The sequence below is a fragment of the Solanum dulcamara genome, chromosome 5 (assembly GCF_947179165.1).
Source record: "Solanum dulcamara chromosome 5, daSolDulc1.2, whole genome shotgun sequence".
NCBI lineage: Eukaryota > Viridiplantae > Streptophyta > Magnoliopsida > Solanales > Solanaceae > Solanum > Solanum dulcamara.
The window spans coordinates 8,964,840-8,987,619 of record NC_077241.1 but is presented as its reverse complement, the minus strand read 5'-3'; the positions used below and the strand labels follow the sequence as shown (position 1 = coordinate 8,987,619).

General features: G+C 36.1%; 1 protein-coding gene across 1 annotated transcript; it reads right to left on the bottom strand.

Moving 5' to 3' along the window:
* Positions 1–16,604: 16,604 nt before the first annotated feature.
* LOC129890452 (agamous-like MADS-box protein AGL62) lies at positions 16,605–17,201 on the bottom strand. Its single transcript, XM_055966004.1, has one exon. It carries the CDS (start codon positions 17,199–17,201, stop codon positions 16,605–16,607), a length of 597 nt encoding a protein of 198 aa, XP_055821979.1.
* Positions 17,202–22,780: the final 5,579 nt, after the last annotated feature.

Genomic DNA, 22,780 nt, shown 5'->3' with positions numbered 1-22,780 from the left:
TAGAGCATGAGTCAGAGCAGAAGTCGGGAAGCAACACATCTAATGGGTTGGAGCTTCAAGTTGTAACCACTATCTCTCTTCACGCACCTCCCACTACAAGGTCCAAGAAAGCTATCGAGGCCGATGCCGCTACCTCCCAGTCTAAAAAAGAGGTAGCTAGCTCAGCCAATAAGGAAAGTTGGGACACATCACAATTCGATGAGGAGGGTAGTGATGCTAGTGCAGCTGGTGATAAGGATGACAGACTGGATGCTATAGAAAAGTTTGGCCATGAAACAGAAAGTGACCAAGTTGCACGCCATAAGGTATTGATTTTCTGAGAAATATGTGGCTTGTTCTGGCTCAGCAGGACACTTTGAAAATGGCCTAAATAAACGGGACAAAGGCTTGGGTAAATGAGCCATCGTGCCAGAGGTCTGAGTGGTCACTAATACCCTATCCGCCCTACATGAGCTCAAAGATCTTTTCTTCAAGCATCATTTTGAGTGGATGATAAAGGACCTGGGTGTTATGGTGAAAATCTAATCTGAGAGTTTTATTCTACTTATGCTGCTATAATGATGAATGTTATGCTTGAGGAGGTCTCGGGAAAAAAAGAAAAAGGCCTTAGCATTGAAGTCACCATCACTGAATAAAGTCACGGTTCATGGGAAGGTAGTGGATATCTCTGAAAGTACAATAAATAGGTTCTTGTATGGTAAAGAATTCTAGACCAAAGTTTGGAAAGGTCTCTACGAGCACCGGCACTACGAGGTTAGTGATGAGGCACAGATGAGCGATCTTGAGGTGTGAAAAAAAATCATGGGTTGGATTGCCGAGTATATTGCTATCAAGGGTGTCAATATATCGTGGGTCCCTAATCCCTAGCAGTCAATTATTAAGGCTTCCCTTACTTTCCTTGGTAAGTATTAGTAGGCCATTGTCCATGCTCATCTATGACCTATAGCAAATGAGAACACTCTCCACCCTATATAAGCGTCGCTAGTAGCATGTATTATGGCTCATTTTGAACTACACAGTGGGTGACTAATTGCGATCAAAATTTAGGACCGAGCATGAGCGAGCTAGCCCTCTATTCCTATGTTTGATCAGGAGGGTATGTGAGTTTACGGGTACCCAAGTAAATCATCAATTTGACAAGTGTTACCTAGCGACGAAGTCCTCAAATATGGCACTGATAAAGGATTTTGACAATCCATTGTACAAGACCAAGCCGGTACGACCTATTGGTCCAGCCACTATGCCTAGAGGACCACCACCTCCTACTTTAGATTTGGAGGGTGAGACTTCATTCCCTCCTATGAAGGAGACAACATATTAGCTCGAGGGAAACACCAAGCATACCCCTTCCATGACTGTAATTTCAGGTATGATGATTATTATTCCTTACACACTTCTTGAGCACTTGGTGTAGGATCAAAGGAGGACACGGGCATTAGTATATTAGGTGATTGAGCGGCTACCTAGAGTAGTCCAGACACAGATATAATAGGAGGCCACTCAGATTCACAAAGAGCTTATGCAGGAGGTTACATTGATACAGAGCCGTATTAATGACGTAAGGGCCATATCACTACATAGAGTGGTGGTCTAGGTAATGTGAATGCTGCATCTTTACGGGTGGAGCTAGCAACCTAATGAGTTATCGTGGGTAAATTAGAAGAAATGTCATCCTCTACTATTCATGTTAGTGCCATAGATACTTTATTATAGCTATTGTCGGCACCTTCCACACCCATGCAACTATATGGGGTGTGGGGTACCATTTCGGCACTCAACCCCAATAAAAGGGCAAGGGAAATAAGTGGTGATAGAGGGATAGCTCTCCTAAAAAGGTCGAAAAGGCAAAAAGAGCACAGAAAAAAGCTAAGAAGAAGCCTAAGTACACTTCTCGAAAAGAATTCCAGGAGAAAGAGGAGCTCGAGATGCAGCGTCTTGTGGCTATAAAGGTTGGAGTGTCGGCTAGTGGAATTATTCCTTCTGAGACTGTTGTGATCCCGGCTCCAGTTGTGACTATGAGTAAGGTGCCTCCTAGCATGCTTACTCCTACTACAGGTGATGACCCTCTGGGGGAGCCTACATCATTGAGTACACCAGACAATACTAGTGCCACTACACCACCATCGACTTATGCCTAAGGCATTACAGGTATGATCACTTCCCTTGTATTTATTACTGAGCTTATTGACATACAATTGAGGAAATGCACAAATTTTTGATAGGGGGTGGGGCATCTTTACGCTTGAAGTTTTTGTTGCTATGTTTCTTTTCTTTCAAGTGTTGTATATTTAGTAAAATTGGCATGTTTAGGATTGTTTTTGTGTATATACAAGAGTCTATAGAAGAATATAGTAGCCTGTGAAAAGAATAAATTAAATTGAACAAACATGACTCCTAACTGAAAATTTTGTAAAATACTATGTAATTGGTCTGGCTTGTGAAAACTGGCTTGTTAGGATCTTTATATGAAATTGTACAAATGATCTTGTCGATCAAATGCAAGCTAGGACATGACTGTGTTGATTAGTGCTAAATAGTATAACATGTGTGCCATGTGTGTAAGCTTAAATACTTAGTTTGAACAATGTATTTGTAATCTAGAACTTGTCTGGTTTGTCTCACTGAAATGATTAAATAGCTTGATTAGGAAAGGATCATAGGCCATTGTTGAAAATAAGTCACTTAGCCTAAAAACAACCAACCAATGAAGTTTGTACCCTTTGAACCAAAAGTTTGAGCCTGAATAAAGACCTTTTCCTTGGCATAACACAAATCACGTTCCCCGTCTGACTGTATAACTTTATCTTGGATCTAGTCCCTCCTAGGAAAATATATACATTAACTGAGGCCAAAAGCCTAAGTTGAGGGTGGCTACTATAAAGAGAAATGGAAAGGTGGGGTATGAAAAGAGTTGTGTGATGAGAATAAAAATAACAAGCATGGGTGTGGCTGCTGATGAAATAAAAAAACAAGTGTGAAGTACCATGAAATTCAGAATTTCAATCAAAAACCACACTTAGAAAAAAAGAGAAAGAAGAAGAAAAGAACAAAGGCAGAAACTACATCCGCGCGAGAATAGAGAAGTAAACAAGTGAATGAAATAGTTTGGGGATTGGAAGAGAAGTTGCTGAGTCAAAGTAGCGTCAAGGAGGGGAAAAGTAGTCACTTAAATCCAAAATATATCCTACCTAAGCCTTAGCCAACGTTACAAGCAAAGAAAGTCCTAATGTGATACTAAAAGAGCTATTCAAAAGTGGTGTAGAAAATAAGCCCAAGCCTATGGTATGTACGTGTGCATTGATTGTACTTCATTTCTACATGTGAGTGATTTTATCCCAATCTCTATTATATTTTTGCATACTGTGAGAAAAACTTCTTTCTTGTGAGGGCATTATGATTATATTTTTGAGTTGTTATATTGACTAGTATATTGTCATTTGCATTTTCTAGGTTAACTATGAGTAGTGTAATATCGTAAATTAATCCTTGTGATTTAGTTGGACTGCCAGTGTATTGCATAGTCGAGTAAACTGAATAAGAGGGTCATGGTTGATGTGTTTGGCTTCTATATATCTCTTTATAGTCATTTGTGTTTGCGCGTCATGTTGTTTTGTTTTGTGTCATTACTTAAGGACAAATAATGGTTCTAAATTGAGGGTGTTGATATATCATGTATTTACGACACATTCGACACTCAAAACGGTGAATTAGTATGTGTTTCAAGTATGTTTCTGTAGATATGATATGAATTTTATCTATTTTGTAGGAAAACTAAGTCGCACATGTGTTTGGATGATTTGTTGGGTTTGAGTTGTTGTTTTGCTGAGGAATGAGGACTACGAGCCTCACCACAAACCGTAGTGCCTTGCACGGGCAGTGGTGGTTGGCGTAGTGCTAATGAGAGAAGGAAGGTGATGCTGAAACTTTGAAGTATAACTCTATGGAACCCATCATGGACTGTATTACCTTGCACCGACCTTGGTGGCTATCGTAGTGCTAACCTTGTGAAGAGGATAATACTAAAATTTTGGCCAAGCGTAACTCTTTGGAACCAATCATTGGTCGTGGAGCCCACTATGGACCGTAGTGACTGATCGTAAAGCCAAATGGAAGAAATTAGAGAATTGGCAAAGTCTATCATCACAGACTTCACTAGGATCGTATTTAGCACCACGAAGTGTGATGATTTCCTATGAACAAATGAAGGCAACACAACATGGAGCCCAGTTGAACACCATAGAGGAGGACCACGGACCGTGAAGTTCAGTATGGTCTGTGGTGAGTGAGCGTCAACTATGCCGACTTAAGTTTTTCTAGTTGGTTTAGGATTAGGTTTTTTATTTCTATAAATATCTGAATTTATTTTATTTTTAGGGGTACACTTTTTATCATTAGTTTTTGATTATTATTATGACAACATTGAAGATACATTTTACTACTTTTTGAGATTGATTCTTGAAATACAATTTTAGTTTTTCACTCTTAATTTGTGGTTCGTGTGTGTGATTCAAGGTTTACTTCTTCATTCGCGCAGGAATTGATTCATGAATTCTACACAAATTCGTGTTCTTTTACTTAGACTAATGAGTAGCTAAGCCCACAACTAGAGTTGTGGGAACCATGACAAAATAACGAAGTAGGTAAATGTGTAAAGTGATTCTCAGGATCTGTCATGCATGTATTGTGATTTTCTTCATTTATAAGACTTTGTTGATGAGTGCACATATTGGGAACATTCACATATTCATTGCTTTCCCGGGAGGAAGGTCGTGATTAGGAAAAGATTATCACAACAGTAATTTGGAGGAACAAAACTTCGTCTAAGATACTTGAGCTCGAGAGGGGATAGTACTATGAGATCCAGAGTAAGGGTTAGTAAAACATATATTCTGAGATTGGAAGGAGATGAATCAACTGCATCTAAGAAGGATCGGGAGGTGAATTAGATGTTACATAACTCGCTAGATTTTATATGCAATACATTGAAACATTACCACTAACACGATTAGTCTGTTGAGTTAAACGTTATGGGGAACATAATCCTACCTAAATTCTCATATTGTTCACAACTTAATTGTTAGTTACTTTTCTAAAACATCATTAAGTGTTACTAAATTAAACAACAAAATCCTTCATTTTACTTTATGCACTATTATTTTTAGGAAGTAGAAACTACAACTGAAAAGTGCTTGCTATCTAATAGACTTGTTTCAACCTATTCTCTGTGGTATCGATCCCGAATCTTAGTGGGGTAAATAGACTGCTAACGATCGTCTATATTCCTTTTGAGAAGTATAATTAAACATTACCAGTTGGTACTAGAAATTATCCCATACATTCAAAGTTCCTTTGAATGCTCCCCTCTCTTTCAAAACACATCTTCATGAATGCACAACATTTGTTCAAGAATACTCATGTGACAGCAACTCATTCTCAAGATGTGACTCAAAACCACTAGTTCTTTCATATTTTCATTTGGCTCAATTTCGGAGTTCCAAAACCACCACTCTCTTAATTTAATTCCCTCACAAGAAAGAATGTCCCAAAATAACTTACAAAGTATTCATAAAGCAAGGGACAAATACATAAACACTTACAGTTACAAAGAATTTCGCATTCTTACAAGTACCCAACCATAGGCTTGCCCTTATTTTAGATCAACAATGACTCAAAAACAATTGGTTAGAAATCACTAAGAACTTTTATCAAGTTTTTAATGTAGGCTTAGGGAAACTTAGGATATTATTTGGGTAAAAGTGACTAAACCCTCCTTGAACTCTACATACACTTTTCATTTACCTCATCACCATTTTTCATCATTTTTCCAAGCACACCCTTCTTTTCACTTCACACTAGATTCTCCACATGTAACATTTCATATTTTGGAGGAATTCTTTTCTTTCATTTTCGAAGCTTATATTCTTTCTTTCTAGACTTTGTTTCTTTTAGAACATATTCCTCATTTCTATGACTTATCCATTTATTGCTCTATTCTCAAGCCACCACGTGGTTAGCATCACCTCCATCCATTTTTATCAGCCCCAACTTAGGATTTTAGCCTCATTTTCCAATTCCTTTTAGAGTTCAAAGAGGGAAGGATTCAAGAGAGGATTCATTTTCTCAAAAAGGGTAAGGCTTGTAATGTGGTTTCCATAGAAATGGTATTAGGCTCAAAAAGGGTCAATTAGAGATATATTTAGTGCAATGGTAGGCTTTTTAGGTCTAATGGGTTTCCAAAAATCACAAGGAAGGACTAAATTCATTTCTCCAACCAAAAGAAATTAAGATTATGTCACAATCTTGACTCGTTGTGAGTGGAACCACACTAATTATTTGGTGGGAGAACCAATACTACACCAAACTAAAGCCTACTATCAACCAACACGATTTTAAATATATGGAAATAGTTTAGATAATTAGATTAATAGTTGAGTTCTCACAAACTCAGATAATAAACAAAAGCATGCGGAAATTACCTTCTGAGAACCTGAAATCATTGTATCAAAACTCTATCCAAGGGTCTAGAATAAGGGGATGCAATAAAACAATAAATAATAAGTATGAATATAAAATTCTAAGTCCAAGATGAAAGGATTAAGAACTAAGATGAATTCAAGACATCCAGAAAGAACTAGATCACCCTTGAATCTAAACGATCGTTGATCTCCTAACTAAGGTCTCTCAACAACTTCCTGAATATAATATACTCAACAAAGAAAGAGTAAGTGCAGTATTAGTACACAACCAAAGTGTACTAGTAGGATCATGCGGCCATTTCTAGTATATGAAATATGAATAGGAAACTCAACATAGTAAGGCAACAATATACAATCACACCATAGTTATGCAACCTTTTATATCATTATACATGTAAACACACTTAGTCACAATACAATCACACCACAGTTATGCAATCATGGTACCCATTCGAATAGTTAGTGTATTGGTGTGGTAACCGTTCTAAATATACTGGCATGGTACCCAATCCAATCGAACTGATGTGGCACCCTATCCAAATATGCCAGCGTGGTACCTGATTTAAACATGAAATCACACATCACACATTACAATCACAACCATAGTGAATAAGCACACATGCTTATACAACTAAGTAATACATTCATTACATACAATTTGATCACAAGATATCATTTCACTTCATGTTCTTTATTTTTCACCAATTATATATCATGCATGCAATAATAGTGAAGTAGTTAACAAGAATATATAACATAAATGGGAAAACACAACTATCACCTACCTCGGAACAAGCCTTTGAACTCTAAAGAATTGGAGTTTTTCCTTTTTCTAATGCTTTGGCTCACTCTTAATATAAGTAATCAATGAACAATGACCTACATTACCCAAATTATATCAAAATTCTAATTGTTGGCCAATATTTTGATCATCTCGCCCAATTAAGACTTTTTCCACCAATAATTTTAGGAAAAAACTTCCCCCTAAGAGAATTAGCATAGATTATAAGGCCTAAGAATTGAATTGCAAGTAAGAGAAATGAATAACTTAACTTTACCAAAGAAATTGGTGGAAAATGGGAAAGAAATAGACCTAGGTCATTTCTAGCTTCCCAAAAATGAAGTTGCAAAAATAAAAATAATTTCAGAACTTTTCTGACTTAAGACCCGCGACTGTCCCACAATAGCGTTCCCCACTATGATGGGATTAAACCTGCTATGGAGGCTTTCACTGAGACAGAAACTTGAAATTCATGTTCCAAGCCCCCGTTTCATAAACAACCTCAAATCCTGATGTTCCAAATTAAGCTTTCCACGATAAGTTCAATTTCGGGAGATATACTCACCCGAATTCAGTTCCATAAGGCCTTATGAATTTCCTAACATCTTAGATACAAGATCAAATAATAAAACCTCAGAAATCAACCTCAATCCATTATCATATTTCCCTATCCCTCACCTAACTAAGATTCAGTCCAAGTCTAGCCTAGTCTCAAAATATTTAAGTTACTACTCAAAAGTTTTTTGGCTTAAATTTCTTCCCCATTGGTTTATCTATAATGACAGGAATCGGTCATTACAATAGGTATCAATTTACCTATGTCATGACCTGGGCCTAAGGCCTAGACATGACACGGTGAATGAGACACCTGGAGGTTCCTCATCCAAGTCTCTTAGCATTCATTTAGCTTTCATAGGTAATAACATTAAAACCATAAGCGAAAATAAAGGGGATAATGGGACTAAGGAAAAAAAACATGGAACGAGAGGCATTAACAATATCAAACAATGCTTAATTTGTTCAACAATACCTCTACTACATTAGACTTGGTGGGGACTAAGACATGTCCATATCTCACTCTCATAATAAGTATAAAAAGTAACAAAAGATGACCATATGTCTATGCATATCATAAGCTACAAAGAAGAAAGGATATTTTCCCCAAAACATGGAAACTCACCAAGGCATTAGCCTTCAACCTAATCAACTAGCCACGGGGAGGAGAATGTGGAGCAACATCGGTCGCTACATAGTGATATCATGTAGGGAAAAGAGTATGCGTTAGTACTTTGAATGTACTAAGTATGTAGACATGTATGAACCTTTGAGAAACATTAGAACATCTGTGTAATATAAAACATAGTGAAATGCATGCATAATTATTCATATGAATAACCTTTAAATATTTATTTTGGGGGAAGATGATTGTAACTGACATGTAAGACCATACGAGCTATTATATGGAATCCAACATAACCCCTATGTTCGCACGGGAAGACTACTTGCCGGATAGAACTCTATCAACTTTAATTACTTTTGTAACTTCAACTTTAATGGCTATTTGTGGATCTACTAGCCCAAATAGCCTACAAGGGCTCCTATGTTGGCACATAGTTAATGCAACATGACACTTTATTTAAGGACCCCTTAGGTCGAGTCCCCATCTATATGCTATATTCGGTGCTAGGTCAAATCCCATGGAATAAAATTTGAATTTTCATAATAACATAGGCATTAATATAACTTTAGACATCAAATCATCATATGGTATAATAGCTCATTAAAATATTTCATTTGATTCAAATATGTGAGAAGCCCTTCATCATCATTAAATCATTCTTTCATTTCATAAGACTCTATTTAATCATAAACATTTTCTTTCATAAACTTCTATTTTGGAGTCAAACCTTTCAATTCAACTTCATTTCAACATATTGAAATGAGATGGGTTCACTTCATTCAACCTTTAAATACATTTAAAACAATCCTGGCATGCATGAGAATGATGGAAATGCATCAATTAAAATATCTTAAAATAACCCACCAATATACTTTAATGTTACTTTCATGCCTTCATATAAGGACTTTGATAAACCATTCATTTCATGAAATTGAGAGTCACGGGTAAATAAACTTCAAATAGACAATAATCTATGCATTTGTAATCATCATGTAAAAACCCATAAGATTTCATCGTTTAAAATTGAAATATTGAGTTTAGAAATCACTAGGGCTTAATGGGTGGAAGAACCCATGAATGAGACCCATATACCTTGGGAAAACAATTTCCTAAAGCAAGCTTTGAGAGTGGAGACTTGAAGAACCTTAGAGTGAAAACTCTAGCTTTTCTTGAAACCCTTGCGAGAACTTTGAGAGGAAGGAATTTTTTTGTTTTGATTCTAAGTGTAAGAATGAGGGATTGGGTATAGTTTAGGGCTTTTAGATAGGTAAATTCAGTCCCCAAAATGATCATACTTCAATATTAAAATACAACAAAAAAGACCAAAATGCCTCTTTTAAAAACTAACCAAACGGGCTTCACAAGGACCCTTCACGGTCCGTGGTGGTGTCCCGTGATGAATGACTTGGGGAAATATTTTTGGAAGTCTGCAGGGTAGGTCACTAAACTTTCTTCACGGAGGTCTTCATGGTCCCTGAAGGGCATCACGGGTAGTGGAACGTGACCTTGGTGCAAGTCCTATAGAAGGCCTACAAAGTGACCACCATAGAAGCACACCATGGTCCGTGAAGAGTACCATGACCCATGGTGGTGGTCCATGGTCCTTGGCTTTGAATGTTTCTTGAGGGATTTGGGGAGGGGTCACCATAGAGGGTTCACATCCCGTAGTGCTAACCACGGTCTGTGGTCCCTCATCATGGTCCCTTCCCTGTAGGTCTGAGCCTCTGAATCGCCACCACAGTGGCTCATCATGGGGCGTGGTGCGTACCATAGCCTATGATAGCTTTCTGTGGGCAACAGCTGGTGCTAGTTTTCTATATTTTCATTCTTTGTTTCTTGGTTTAGGACTTTCCAAATTTTCTAGGTCTTATAACCTATCACTCGTCTTCGAGTGATCAAACAAGAAAAACTGGGCTAAGACAAGAGTGGAATATTACCTAAAGCAAAAACAAGAGGGTACTTATCTCGCATGTCCTTTTCTAGTTCCTAGGTAGGATCGGCCGATTCTCCATTTTACTTTCACTAACTTTATCTCTTTAGTCCTCAACTTCCAGACATCACGATCAAGAATTGCAACCAATTCTTCTTCATATTAGAGATCTTTGTTTAGGAAGACTAAATTCCATAATTTCTATCCCCATGGTACCTCTTAAACATGGATACATAAAACACAGGATGGACTCCAGATAAGCTGAGCGGTAGAGCCAGCCTATAATACAGTTGCCCTCTATAATCAAAAATCACAAATGTACCAATATAGCATGGGCTAAGCTTGCCTTTCTTATCGAACCTCATAACCCTTTTATGGGTGAAACTTTCAGTAGTACCTATTCACTAGCCTAAAATGTCATATCTCTTACCCTGCATTCCTTATATTCCTTTTGCCGACTCTGGAATGCTAAAATTTTAGTTTTGTATACTCTTTATCTTATCCTAAGCATGCTTTACTAGATCAACTCCCAAGGGTTTCACATCTCCATCCCCTAACCTTTCTATGGCCGATCAACATTCCCTTCCAAAACTACTTCAAATGGTGCCATGTCAATGATAGAGGCTAATTGTTATTATAAGAGAACTCACACAAGGGTAGGAACTTATCTTAATGGCCCGAAAAATCGATCACATACACCATCAACATGTCTTCCAATACCTAAATTGTCCTTTTCAACTAACTATTAGTCTTTGGATGAAAGGTTGTGCTGGAAGTGAGTTGAGTGCCGAAATCCTAATACAATTTACCCCAAAACTTCAAAGTAAAATGAGTACCATGATCTAAGATGATAAAAAGGGGCACCCCGTGTAACCTTACTATCTCCTTAACATATATCTTTGCCAATGGTTGAGCATTATGATCCACTTTGACCGGGATAAAGTGGTCTGATTTAGTCAGTCTATTAGTAACCACCCAAATCGAGTCACACTCTCCCAAGGTCTTAGGAATACACACCAGAAAATCCATAGCAAGCTTCCCCCATTTAAATTCATAAATCGGCATTATCTGAAGTAAACATGCAGAACTATGATGATCATACTTTACCTGTTAAAGTTTTGACACAGCCACAAACTCAGTTATGTCTTTCTTCATTTCGGGCTCCCTGTAAAGCCTATAAGGTCTCTATACATCTTGGTCACACCAAGATGAATAGAATATCGCGAACCATGAGACTTTGTCACTAGCTTTTGGATCAAGTCATCGGCCTAGGGAACATAAATCCTTCCCCTAAAACTAAGCACACCACCCGCGTTAAGAGCATCATCTTGAGCCTCGCCAAACACCATCTTCTTTCTAAGATCTCTCAAACTCTCATCTTCAAACTACTTGGATTTGATATCCCAAATAAAAGTGGGTCTAACCTCAATACTGGCTAACAACCCACCTTTCTCTAAGATGCCTAATTGTATTAACTTAGTCTCCAAAGCCTGAATCTCTCTAGCTAAGGTCTCTTAGATACACCCAAAAAAACTAGACTGCCCATGCTAACTGTTTTCTAGCTCAATACGTCTTCCACCATATTAGCCTTACCTGGATGGTACTGAATGGTGACATCATAATCCTTGAGTAATTCCATCAACCTTCGCTGCCCCAGATTCAAAACTTTCTCAGTGAACATATGATGTAGAGTAGAATAATCAGTAAACACCTCACACTTGACACCATAGAGATAATGTTGCCAGATCTTGAGGTCAAACACTATCTTTTCCAACTCCAAGTCATGCGTAGGGTAATTCTCTCATGAACTTTTAACTACCTTGAGGCATAGGCTATGACATTCTTATCCTGCATAAACACAACACCAAATCCCTAATGTGAAATATCACAATAGACAGTAAAGTCCTTACCTTCAAATGTAAGGATAGGTGTTGTAGTCAGAAGCGTCTTGAACTTTCGAAAGCTCTCTTTACACTTATCAGTCTACTTAAAAGGTACCTCCTTCTAAGTCAGCCTGGTCAAGTGTATAGCAATAGCAACAAAATTCTTTATGAACCGTCGATAGTAAATGCAAGCCCCACAAAACCCCTAACCTCATTCACAAAACTAGGCCAGATCCAATTCTTGACTACCTCAAATTTCAAGGGATCTACCATCATCCATTCTTCCAAAACCACATTCCATAGGAAGGAAATTAAAAAGATAATCAAAATTCACACTTAGAGAATTTAACATACAATTTATGTTTCCCCAAGAGACCCATAACAATACATAGATGATCTGCATGCTCTTCGAATAGATTAGGATGTCATCAATAAACACAATTACAAAGAAGTCCAAAAATGGTTTGAACACTCCATTCATCAAAGTCATGAAGGTTGCAGGTGCATTAGTTAATCCAAATGATATTGCTAAGAACTCATAATACCCATATCAAGTTCTAGATGTCATTTTGGGTACATCATCAGGCATAATCTCCAGTTGATGATATCTCGACCATATATAATTTTTTGGAAAGAATGAGGCACCCTACAACTAATCAAATAGATAGATCATCTGTATGAACCAAGAGGTGTGGATAGTAACCCTATTCAATTTTTGATAGTCTATAAACATTTTCATGCTACCATCCTTTTTCTTCACAAACAAAACTGGAGCATCCCATGGAAAAGCACTAGAAAAAATAAAACCATTATCAAGGAGCTCTTGGATATAAGTCTTAAGTTCTCTTAAATCAGTTGGGACCATGCGATAGAGAGAAATAGAGATTGGGTGAGTGCCGGCTCTAAATTAATATGAAAGTCTATATCCCTTGTCACGCCCCGGGAGGGTACCCTAGACGTAACCAGCACCTGAAGGCCATTTTTGACCTCCGAGCGAACCACCTAGTCCAGTCACATATTCATTCAATCACATTCTCTTAGCGGAAACTCAATTAATGAAATACTATTCGCAATATGAGGGCCGAAGGCCAAGCATTCATCAACTCAACAACAAATATAATAAGACTCCTCGAATTAACCGCTCAACCTCCCCACACTCCAGTCTATGAAGCCTCTATCCAAGTCTAAAAGGTGCCAATGACAAGTCCAATGACAACAAAACTGTACAAGAAGGCTCAATATCCTCTGGGAACTAGGAGGACTCACCAACTAGATGGAAGTGTATGTGGATCTTCAACGGAGCGCCGGTTGATGATCTCTAGTACCTATCTCTGCATCATGAAATGATGCAGGCCAAATGGCATCAGTACATGGAATGTACGAGTATGTAAAATGACCGGATGAAACCACATTAAGAAAACATCAATATCAACTCAGGATCTCAACTCATACATATATACATGACAACTCACTCAAATGTCCTAAGTCCAACAAGGATAGTTTAGACAGGACTAACTCATAGCGCCCAAGGCCAAAGGTTCTGGGTTCTGAAATTTGGCTTGAAAACCCTGCACACTTTTTAGTGGCGCGCCGCGCCAGAGCCCAAACTACTGAGGCATGTCCCTAGCGCGATAGTGGCGCGTCGCGCCACTGCGACGCGAAGCCCAGTTTTCCAGCAATTGCAACCCAGGCATGAAAATCTCTGCTGTGCTAGTTCATCTTAGGATCGCCATATCTTTTGACTCCGAACTCAGAAAATTACATTCCTGGTGGCGTTGGAAAGAAGACTCGATGACCTTTAATTTGTTGGGTCATGGTCCACCCAGATTGTCGTCTTTCAAAAGATAGGGTTGTTAGAAGTCGACCCCTTATTCGAACTTATCCTAAAACTTAGCCGCGATGGATCTTTTGGACTTAGCTCGGTCCTAGGGGTCCTTGGTGACCCCACATCACCTTTAAAACTGCTCAGTCCCTCAGAGACTCATCTTAACTCACGAATATACTTCAAGATACTGGGTTCGATCCCTCCTGAACACAAGAAGGGTCGGAATCTTTAGAAAATTTTTGAGAGGTGTTACATCCCTATTCAGAGGCATACCGGGCAAATCAATAGGAAACACTTCCTTAAACTTTTAAAATATAGGAACAGACTCAATGGAGGGGGAACCTGCATCAACATTTCGAATATAAGTCAAATAGGCCAAACAACCCTGCCCCACTAGTTTGTTAGCTCGGATGAAGGATATGATCTTGGTTGGCTTAGGCTTATACACACCTTCTTACTCTAACCTTTCCTTTTTTGGATCTCTAGAGCCACAGTCTTAGCGTTATAGTTAAGTAGAACATAATAGGGGGACAACCAAGTCATACCTAAGATCACATCAAAATCAACCATGTCCAAAATAACAAGATCTACCCAAACCTGAAATCCCATAAAAAATAGAATAAGTACGGTACACATGGGTGACTATGGAAAACTCTCTAACAAGGGTAGAAACATCGATGAGGGCATCAAGTATATCACAGATCAAATCAAAATCCAAAGAAAATTGAATTGACACATAAGAGTAAGTAGAACCTAAATCAAACAAGACCGTAGCCATCTAATCATAGACAAAAATAGTATCTATGATAACCACGTCAGACACCTCGACCTCTGTCCTGCCCAAAAAACATAACATTGTGCTCTTTCATCCTAACGGGCAACCTCGAATTGTTACAAAAGATGAGCCCGCTCCTGGGTAGGAAAGCTTTAGTTGACAGTTTTGGGTACATAATTGAAATTAATGGAACAAAAAATTATAAAAACAAGAAAAAATGACAATGATATGGGATATAAAGCATAAATAATTAACAATTTACTACCTCAAGATGTATGGTCTATTTGTAATTTGTTGTCTCACAAGATAAAAAAGAAGAGCAACACCTAATTTGGACAAGACAAGTTTTACTGTGTTGTGTTGTCTTGATCAAGACAAGTTTTAGTGTGAGTTGAATATTTGTGGCTATTAACGATAGAGTGCGAAGCAATATGATTTTATTTTTTTATATATAGGATATTTAAACCATTTAGAAAGATGTTTTAGTAATAACTTTAAGCTTAAGGCCTTCCCACTTTTAATATCAATGCGTTGAAATTCAACCAAAATACATCAAGACATGTGATATAAGTCAAAAGCATCAAAAACTGAAAGTAAAATACAAGAGATTGACACAACACACTATATAGGAATAGAAAGCCAGATAAAAATAAATGAGAAAAAATTATCATACGGATTGGCATGCAAAATTATCATAGAATTTGGTGATTCAGCATATATATTAGATGATTTGCATAACTCTCATCAATTCGTGAATTGTCGATGATGAAATTTTTAATCAAGACGCTAAATGTACGTTGTTGTTCACTAAGTTAAAAAGAACATGTAAAAGTTAGATTTTATTAAACTTACAAAATAGGAAAAAGAAAGAACTAGAAAGTGTCATAATGTGCAACTCTTTCTTTCATATTTTTTAATAAGAAGAGTTATCCTAATTTAGTTGTAAAATTTAATGTCAGTGTGTTACTAATTTTATATACATACCTATAGTATGTGTTGTATTTCATTAAATTTTAGTTCTTTTTTAAAATGAGATGATTTATACTTCAAATAGACTAACATAACTTTTCTTTATCGTGTTCAAATTTAGTCTCTTACAAATTTAGCATTCAACACTTATATATGAACATCCAAATCAATTAATGATTGAGCAAACTCGAAAAATGACATACATATTTTTTATTTTCGTTGTTAACATACTGGAAAAATAAGAATAAAATTAGAGATACATTAAACTAAATTATAGTTTACCACACCAAGCTATTGCTAACAACAATAACAAAATCTACATGTAATTATGCTTATGTAAGATAATTTCAAATACATAAAAGCATGGTTATAATGGTAGAACTTCTTGCAAACTATTTAATTAACAAGTAGATCCTATTTGTATAAAAGTTGAGTCTTGTTGTTTTGTTTTGAAATTTCAAAGAGCTTTGCTATGGAATCTATGTCAATCAATAAGTAATTACCATATACTAAATAAATATCGTCCATTCCATTCAGTTGTAAATGTTAAAAACAAAAAATTAAAATCATAGATATTGCAAATTTAATTAATGATAGTTTATTCACACTAAACTATAGCTACCGATGAGGATAAACTTATTGAAATATGTCTATATAAGATCATTTTAAACACGAAAAAGAATATATATCATTTGTAAATATTGAACTAATTCAAAATTACTGAAAAAATAAATTCACGAGCCATATGAGCACCAAGTTGAGTCCTTGGAGACATGTTTTGAAAATTAAGACTGGCTTGCATTGGAAGAACTTCCAGTAGGAGTCAAAGAACTTCCAAAATTTGAAAATGGGAATATAGTACCATGCACCAATTGTTGGCGTTGTGCCTCTCTTCTAAGTCTCTCATTTATGAATTCCAAGGCCTTCTCCATTTGTTTAAGTTGAGGAGAGTTGAGATCTTCAATTGGAGCTTCCCACCAACGTTGGCCCGAAGCAGTATCCCTCTTTATTGCTTGTAGCGCTTCTCTACGTTTTATCTCCCTATCTAGCATCTCTTGTTTCTCGCTTACCTCTCTATTTCCCTGAAGAATTCTCTCTTTCCGGTAAACCTCAACGAGTTGGTCAGAAATATTAATATCTTGTGGAGGGTTCCCCATGAGAAACCTATCCACGACTCTATCTACACAAGGGTGCCCAAATGAATAAACTTTGTTATCAGGGGTAAAACCTACAATGGAAATTTCGGCACCACACATTGTACAAAGTTCAATAGCCTTCTTGAAGAGATTAGCGCGGCGCTTTGAAAAGGTGACTTGTAATCTTTTATCATCTTGAATTTTCACTATGTCAATTTTCTTTCGACCATTACCTATTCTTGGCATGTTTAAATCCTTTGATATAAAAAAAACAAAGATAAAATGTGATTTTGGGTCTCAACATAAGACTTATTTATAGTAAAATAAATATCTTGTAGTTTTACAGAGTCAAAGATTTTTATATTAATTCCTTTATTACAAGGATTTGACTGAATCACAATAAATATAATTAGATTTCCTTTTTTTTATCATTATATTATGATCATGATTGAATATTATATATTTTTCTTAATTAGAACTATGTTATTGGATTGCACTTAGACCATCATTTATTTTTATAACAAATTGAAGAAAAGTAATGAAAAAGGTACCTTTTATGTTGGGTGGGAGTAGAGAATTTAGTTTTGTTGTGTCTTTCTTTTATGGTAGATGTTTTAGTAATTTCACGTATAAAATAATAGAAATTTAGCAAACCTTTCTTTTATGGTAAAAGTTTAAGTAATTTCACATATAAAATCATACATATTTATTTGGTAAAAACATTCTTAAATTAATTTAGTGTACATCCTAAATTTCTTCTAGTTCGATAGTTATGTTTAACCCTTAGGTACCGTTAAAATACGTCTAATATCTTATGCATATTAAAGTATGAAAAGTTGCGTGCTAAATTTAATATTTAAAGATAATTAACTAGTTGTTTGTAGCCTTTTACAAATTCGTAAAACCTAATTGTAATATGTACAACTAGTAAAGAATTTTGTGATTCAATCCCTAAATGATAATGTCATTTATATAATCTTGAGAATTAACTAAAACTCAAAAAAAAATGGCCCAGTTTTGAGTCCGAAGAAGAAAACGCTATCTAGTGAGAAACCTAGGCTGCCATCTCTAATAAACTTTTCAAGATTTTCCAACAAGATCATGGCCACTTCAGCCACTAAACAAGCTCATGGTGAGATTGTTCAGCATCAATCAGTACCATAATCATTAGTCACGACTAAAATTTAACCTTTAAACTACATATGCACCAGCGTTGAATCGAGCTACCACACCCATATTAACCATACCAATTCTAACAAAATGTAACCTATCCTGCACTTGAATGGAGAATCTAATATAGTCTGGGAGGAGGAGGAGGTGATGATAAGAAGCATGATTGTTAAAGAAAACTTCCAATAAGAGTTAGTGGGGAAGTTTTTTTATAGTTGGTCTAGTATTAAAGAACTTTGTAGATTAATGTTGAAGCAATGTGAATTGAAAGGTGAATGTAATATAGGTCTACTACAAAATAGATATGTGTTGATTAGGCCTTCTCTATTAGAAGACCATGTTAATTTGCTTTCGAAACTCGCTTTCTATATTACATACATGAATTGGGCATACCTTATGAGAAAATTGAAGTAGGATCTATTTTTTAAAATCTGGACGAAGAAATAACATCTATAGCGTGGATTTCATTCTCAGACCTATTTCCCAATTATTTTGTCAAAGAATCAATTTTTGCATGGCTACAACAATGTATAATCAACTACATGTTAATTTGACTACAAGAAATTAGACTAGGCCATATTATACTAGGGTGAAAGTAGAAGTTGATTAATAATTTTCCTAAAATAATAAACAATGGAATGAGAAGAACATTTCCAAAATTTGCAAAATTGAGCAATATGTCCACTCTTGCCATAATAAAGCACGATCCATTATCTTGTTGATTTTATACTTTGTTATTTCCACCATTATTTTTCTTGGGAGAAATTCTTCTTAGGATACATAGAAGTATTTTTGAAAAAACAGGAGTAGCATTATTTGACGTAATTTTGATTTACCTTTGTTGTGATGTTTCTCTCTTCTGATTGTAAAAGTGCATCATTGCCTCTTGCCTCCTCTTTCATACCAATTTTCATTATTAACGTCTCAAAAGAGGTTTTCTTTTATTTGTGGCGCATAGTTTTTTGAAATTCCTTCGAAGAAGGTGGAAGTTTATCTACTATGCCACAAATAATAAGGTTATCTCCTATTTTGATCTCCACGAACTTGAGCTCTCCAACTATCATGATAAAGTCTTGAGCTTGGTCTACCACTGATTTGTCATCCACCATTAAGAAATGAAAATATTTGTTAGCTGTATATTTTTTTCCTCCGGCCTCTTCGGTATCATACTTACTCTGCAATTCTTTCCAAAAAAATTTCTAGAGTAAGTTCTATCATAATAATCATAAAAATTATCAGATAGATAATTAAGAAGATAATACCGACACTTATAGGAATCATCATCATACTTTTTCACTTTCTCTTGAAGAGAAATAAATTCATCCTCATTCATGGGTGTGTCATCTCCTTTGTTAGGATTCTCCTCAGTTAGCACATAAAAAACATTGAGAAGACTTAAAGTAGAAAAGTACTTTACCCTTCTATCTTTTTGAAATTGTTAAAATTGAACTGAAATGGCTTGCTAAGGTCTACCATCTTGACATCTGCGGATTAATCAATTATTGCAATTGAAATCTCCTTAAAATTGTTGGTGAAAATTACAGATTACAAATTACAACTAAAAATTATAATGAAGAAAATAAAATCTTGTCAGGTTGAGGCAAGGATATCTCGCTCTCTTTAAGGAGAGTCAAGTCCACTGCATCCTCTTAACTTATCCCCTTCAGGATACAACAACCTAATTACAAAGTAGAACTCAACATACTCTAGACAAGAGTTGAGTCCAAAGCTCCACAAAAAGAACATATCCATTCAACTAATAAGAATTCTCTACTAAAAAAAAAGTAAGATCATCAATATTTATAGGTGAGAAAATCTTTCTTGCAATGATGTCATGACCCAAAAACAGACGTGATGGCACTTGTCTTATCCTATCAAGACAAGTCAGCATAAATCCAACAAAAATTGGAAAATGCGGAAGTAAAAAATGGAATTAAACACTAATACAGTTTCAATAATGCGGATAACATAGCATAAATCAAATATAACCCCCAAAATCTTATTCTCACGTGTACAGGCCTTTAATATAATAAAATATATTCGAAAGAAATACAAATCTCAATAACATTATTTCTAGAACATAACAAGAAAATAATAAAGGAGTAAGAGGTGTTCGCCAAGATGATAAGCAGCTACCTCACAACTCTCCACAATAAGCATTAGATATAGAAGATAAGAATGAGTAATCACAATGATCCATACTCCTAACCTACACAAGAGTAGAAGCAAGGGAGTGACTACCAAATAATACGTTACTAGTAAGTAAACGACTACTTCTAAGTAAAGCAATACAGAATGCATGTATCCTATCACAATAGATCTGAACCTCTATAACTACAACCTACATAGAAATCAACCCAATCTAATATATCTCACTCAATACAATAGAACACGAATAGTACATCACAACTTGCACCTCAATATACACACACATATATATGTACAACCATCACCACAGTCTCCAATAATTCAACAATCACAAACCATAACACTATTCCTAATTATCATAATACAAAGATGAAGTGCAATGTCATATAAAATGATGCATGTCTATCCTAGAGATACACACCCGCTGAATCACAGTCTGGACTCATGGGGGACTCTTTAGTCCATGCACCAGCCACAACCGTGTGGCCGGATCCCTATTCTCTCTCAATGGGAATCCACCACGAATGTGGTACGTTCTCTATTTCCTCTCAATATGAATTTACCGCAGACGTGTTGCCCATTCCTTATTTCATCTCACCTCATAAATCATCATCACAACAGTAATATAGCATCAATGCAAATAGATAAGTGCATATAATCAAGAGAGGAACGTAACCTTCACAAAATCAACTCAATACATTCAATCTCAATACAACATCATGAATAAACATATAACATCATTCAAAAGGTATCATATATCAAGTTATCAACAAGTCCCTTCTTTTACAGAACTTTATCATTATTAGAATTTATTCAATATACAACAATACACAAAATATATCAAACCTTTCATCCTATTCCATTTCTCTCAATCTCGCACAATAAGGAAATATAAGATTCTATATGATTAACAAAGGGTCAAGAAGTCTACTTACCTCAAACAAATACAATCAACCTAACACGTGAGCTTTCCTTCTTCGATGGATCTCCAAATCAACACACTCTATTTAAATATTGAATCACAATAAGAATTTGAAACCAACAAAACCATATCAATTATTTTTGAACTCGTGGTCAAATTGTCCCAAAAACCAAATCCAAAATATTAGGATTAATTCTTGAAATTTGTATAAAATACGTCACCCAAAGATTTTGGAATCCAATAGTGAAAACTCCATTGAAAGATGAGCTAATATCAGCCTTTAACCACCATTTATCAAAAATATTTGAGTTCTTGAAAATTTTCCAAACTTTGAAATTCAAAATTAAGAATTGGATGTTAAAAATCATAATTAAGTAATTGAAAAAAGAGGTTCAGGGTGACAAGCATTTAACCAAATGATTTATCTTGAAAACTCCTTTTGAAATCGCCTCCCAAGAGTTCCCAAAGCTCAAAAAGGGTGAAATGGGGAAAAACCTCTATTTTAGAAAATTTTATTTACTATCGATCGTTTCTTCTACGCAATTGCATCTTGAGGTTCACGAATGCGGAGGCCAACCTCAGCAACCCTTCGCAAATGCGTACCCTCCTTCAACATATGGGAAGGTCAAAATCCCCCATCCTCCCTGATCACAGATTGATTCCCGCAAATGCGAAGATCAATATCCTAACCCTCTACGATCGCAGTCAAGCCTCTGCAAATGCACAGGTCTCCACACATAACCCTTCATGAGTGTTGTCACCAGCTCTACAAACGTGAAGAAGAAGGCATCAGATACAACAACCCAACAACTTATACCAAGACACAAAATTCACCGAAAAGACTCTTAGCATTCATTTAGAATCCCATGTACAAAAATCAGACATGTTACCTAATTTAGTTCGATGTTCCGAACTGAACATAGCCATTAGAATATGGATTTGAGGTCTTTTTAACCCAGAACCCATTTTAGTAGTAATAAACTAACTTCCACTTGAAAATACAAAACTTGTAAGACCCCGGAAGTCGAAAGGCCAAATAAAGGAAAATATTGTAGAAATTTTTTATGAAAAACCTGATCTGGTGTAGGATTTTATAAGCCAACCTATGATCCATAGGAAGTCCTACGAGTCGTAGAAAGGCAATATAGAAGGCCCAGGCACTTGGAAAAATTTTAAAGTTTGAAATGAGTCACTTTGATGATCCGTAGAAGGTTTGATGAGCTATAGGAATGGCTCGTCGAAAGGTCTTGAGGAATGAAAAATTCACTAAGTATGAACCCACTCTACAAGGGGTTCCTACGGACCATAAGATTTTTTATGACCCATAGAAAGGACGCGTAGATAAAGTTTAAAAACTTAGATTCTGAGACTTGGAAAAGTTAGCATGGGGAGCAGGGTCTACCACCTATAGGACCATAGATTGGGCTTGTAAGATGGGTCCGAAATTTTAGAAATTTGACCAAGTGTTGGGATATTTAATAAACCATTTCTACTGTCACGATTCGATTCTACACCCTAGACGAGATACGATTCTTAGAACCACGATTGGTCCCAAGCTAACCCTTGGCATAATATATCAAAGCAT

Bases quoted from the DNA above. Each gene is read 5' to 3' on its own strand.
- LOC129890452 (XM_055966004.1), bottom strand. From the start codon at position 17,201: ATGCCAAGAATAGGTAATGGTCGAAAGAAAATTGACATAGTGAAAATT.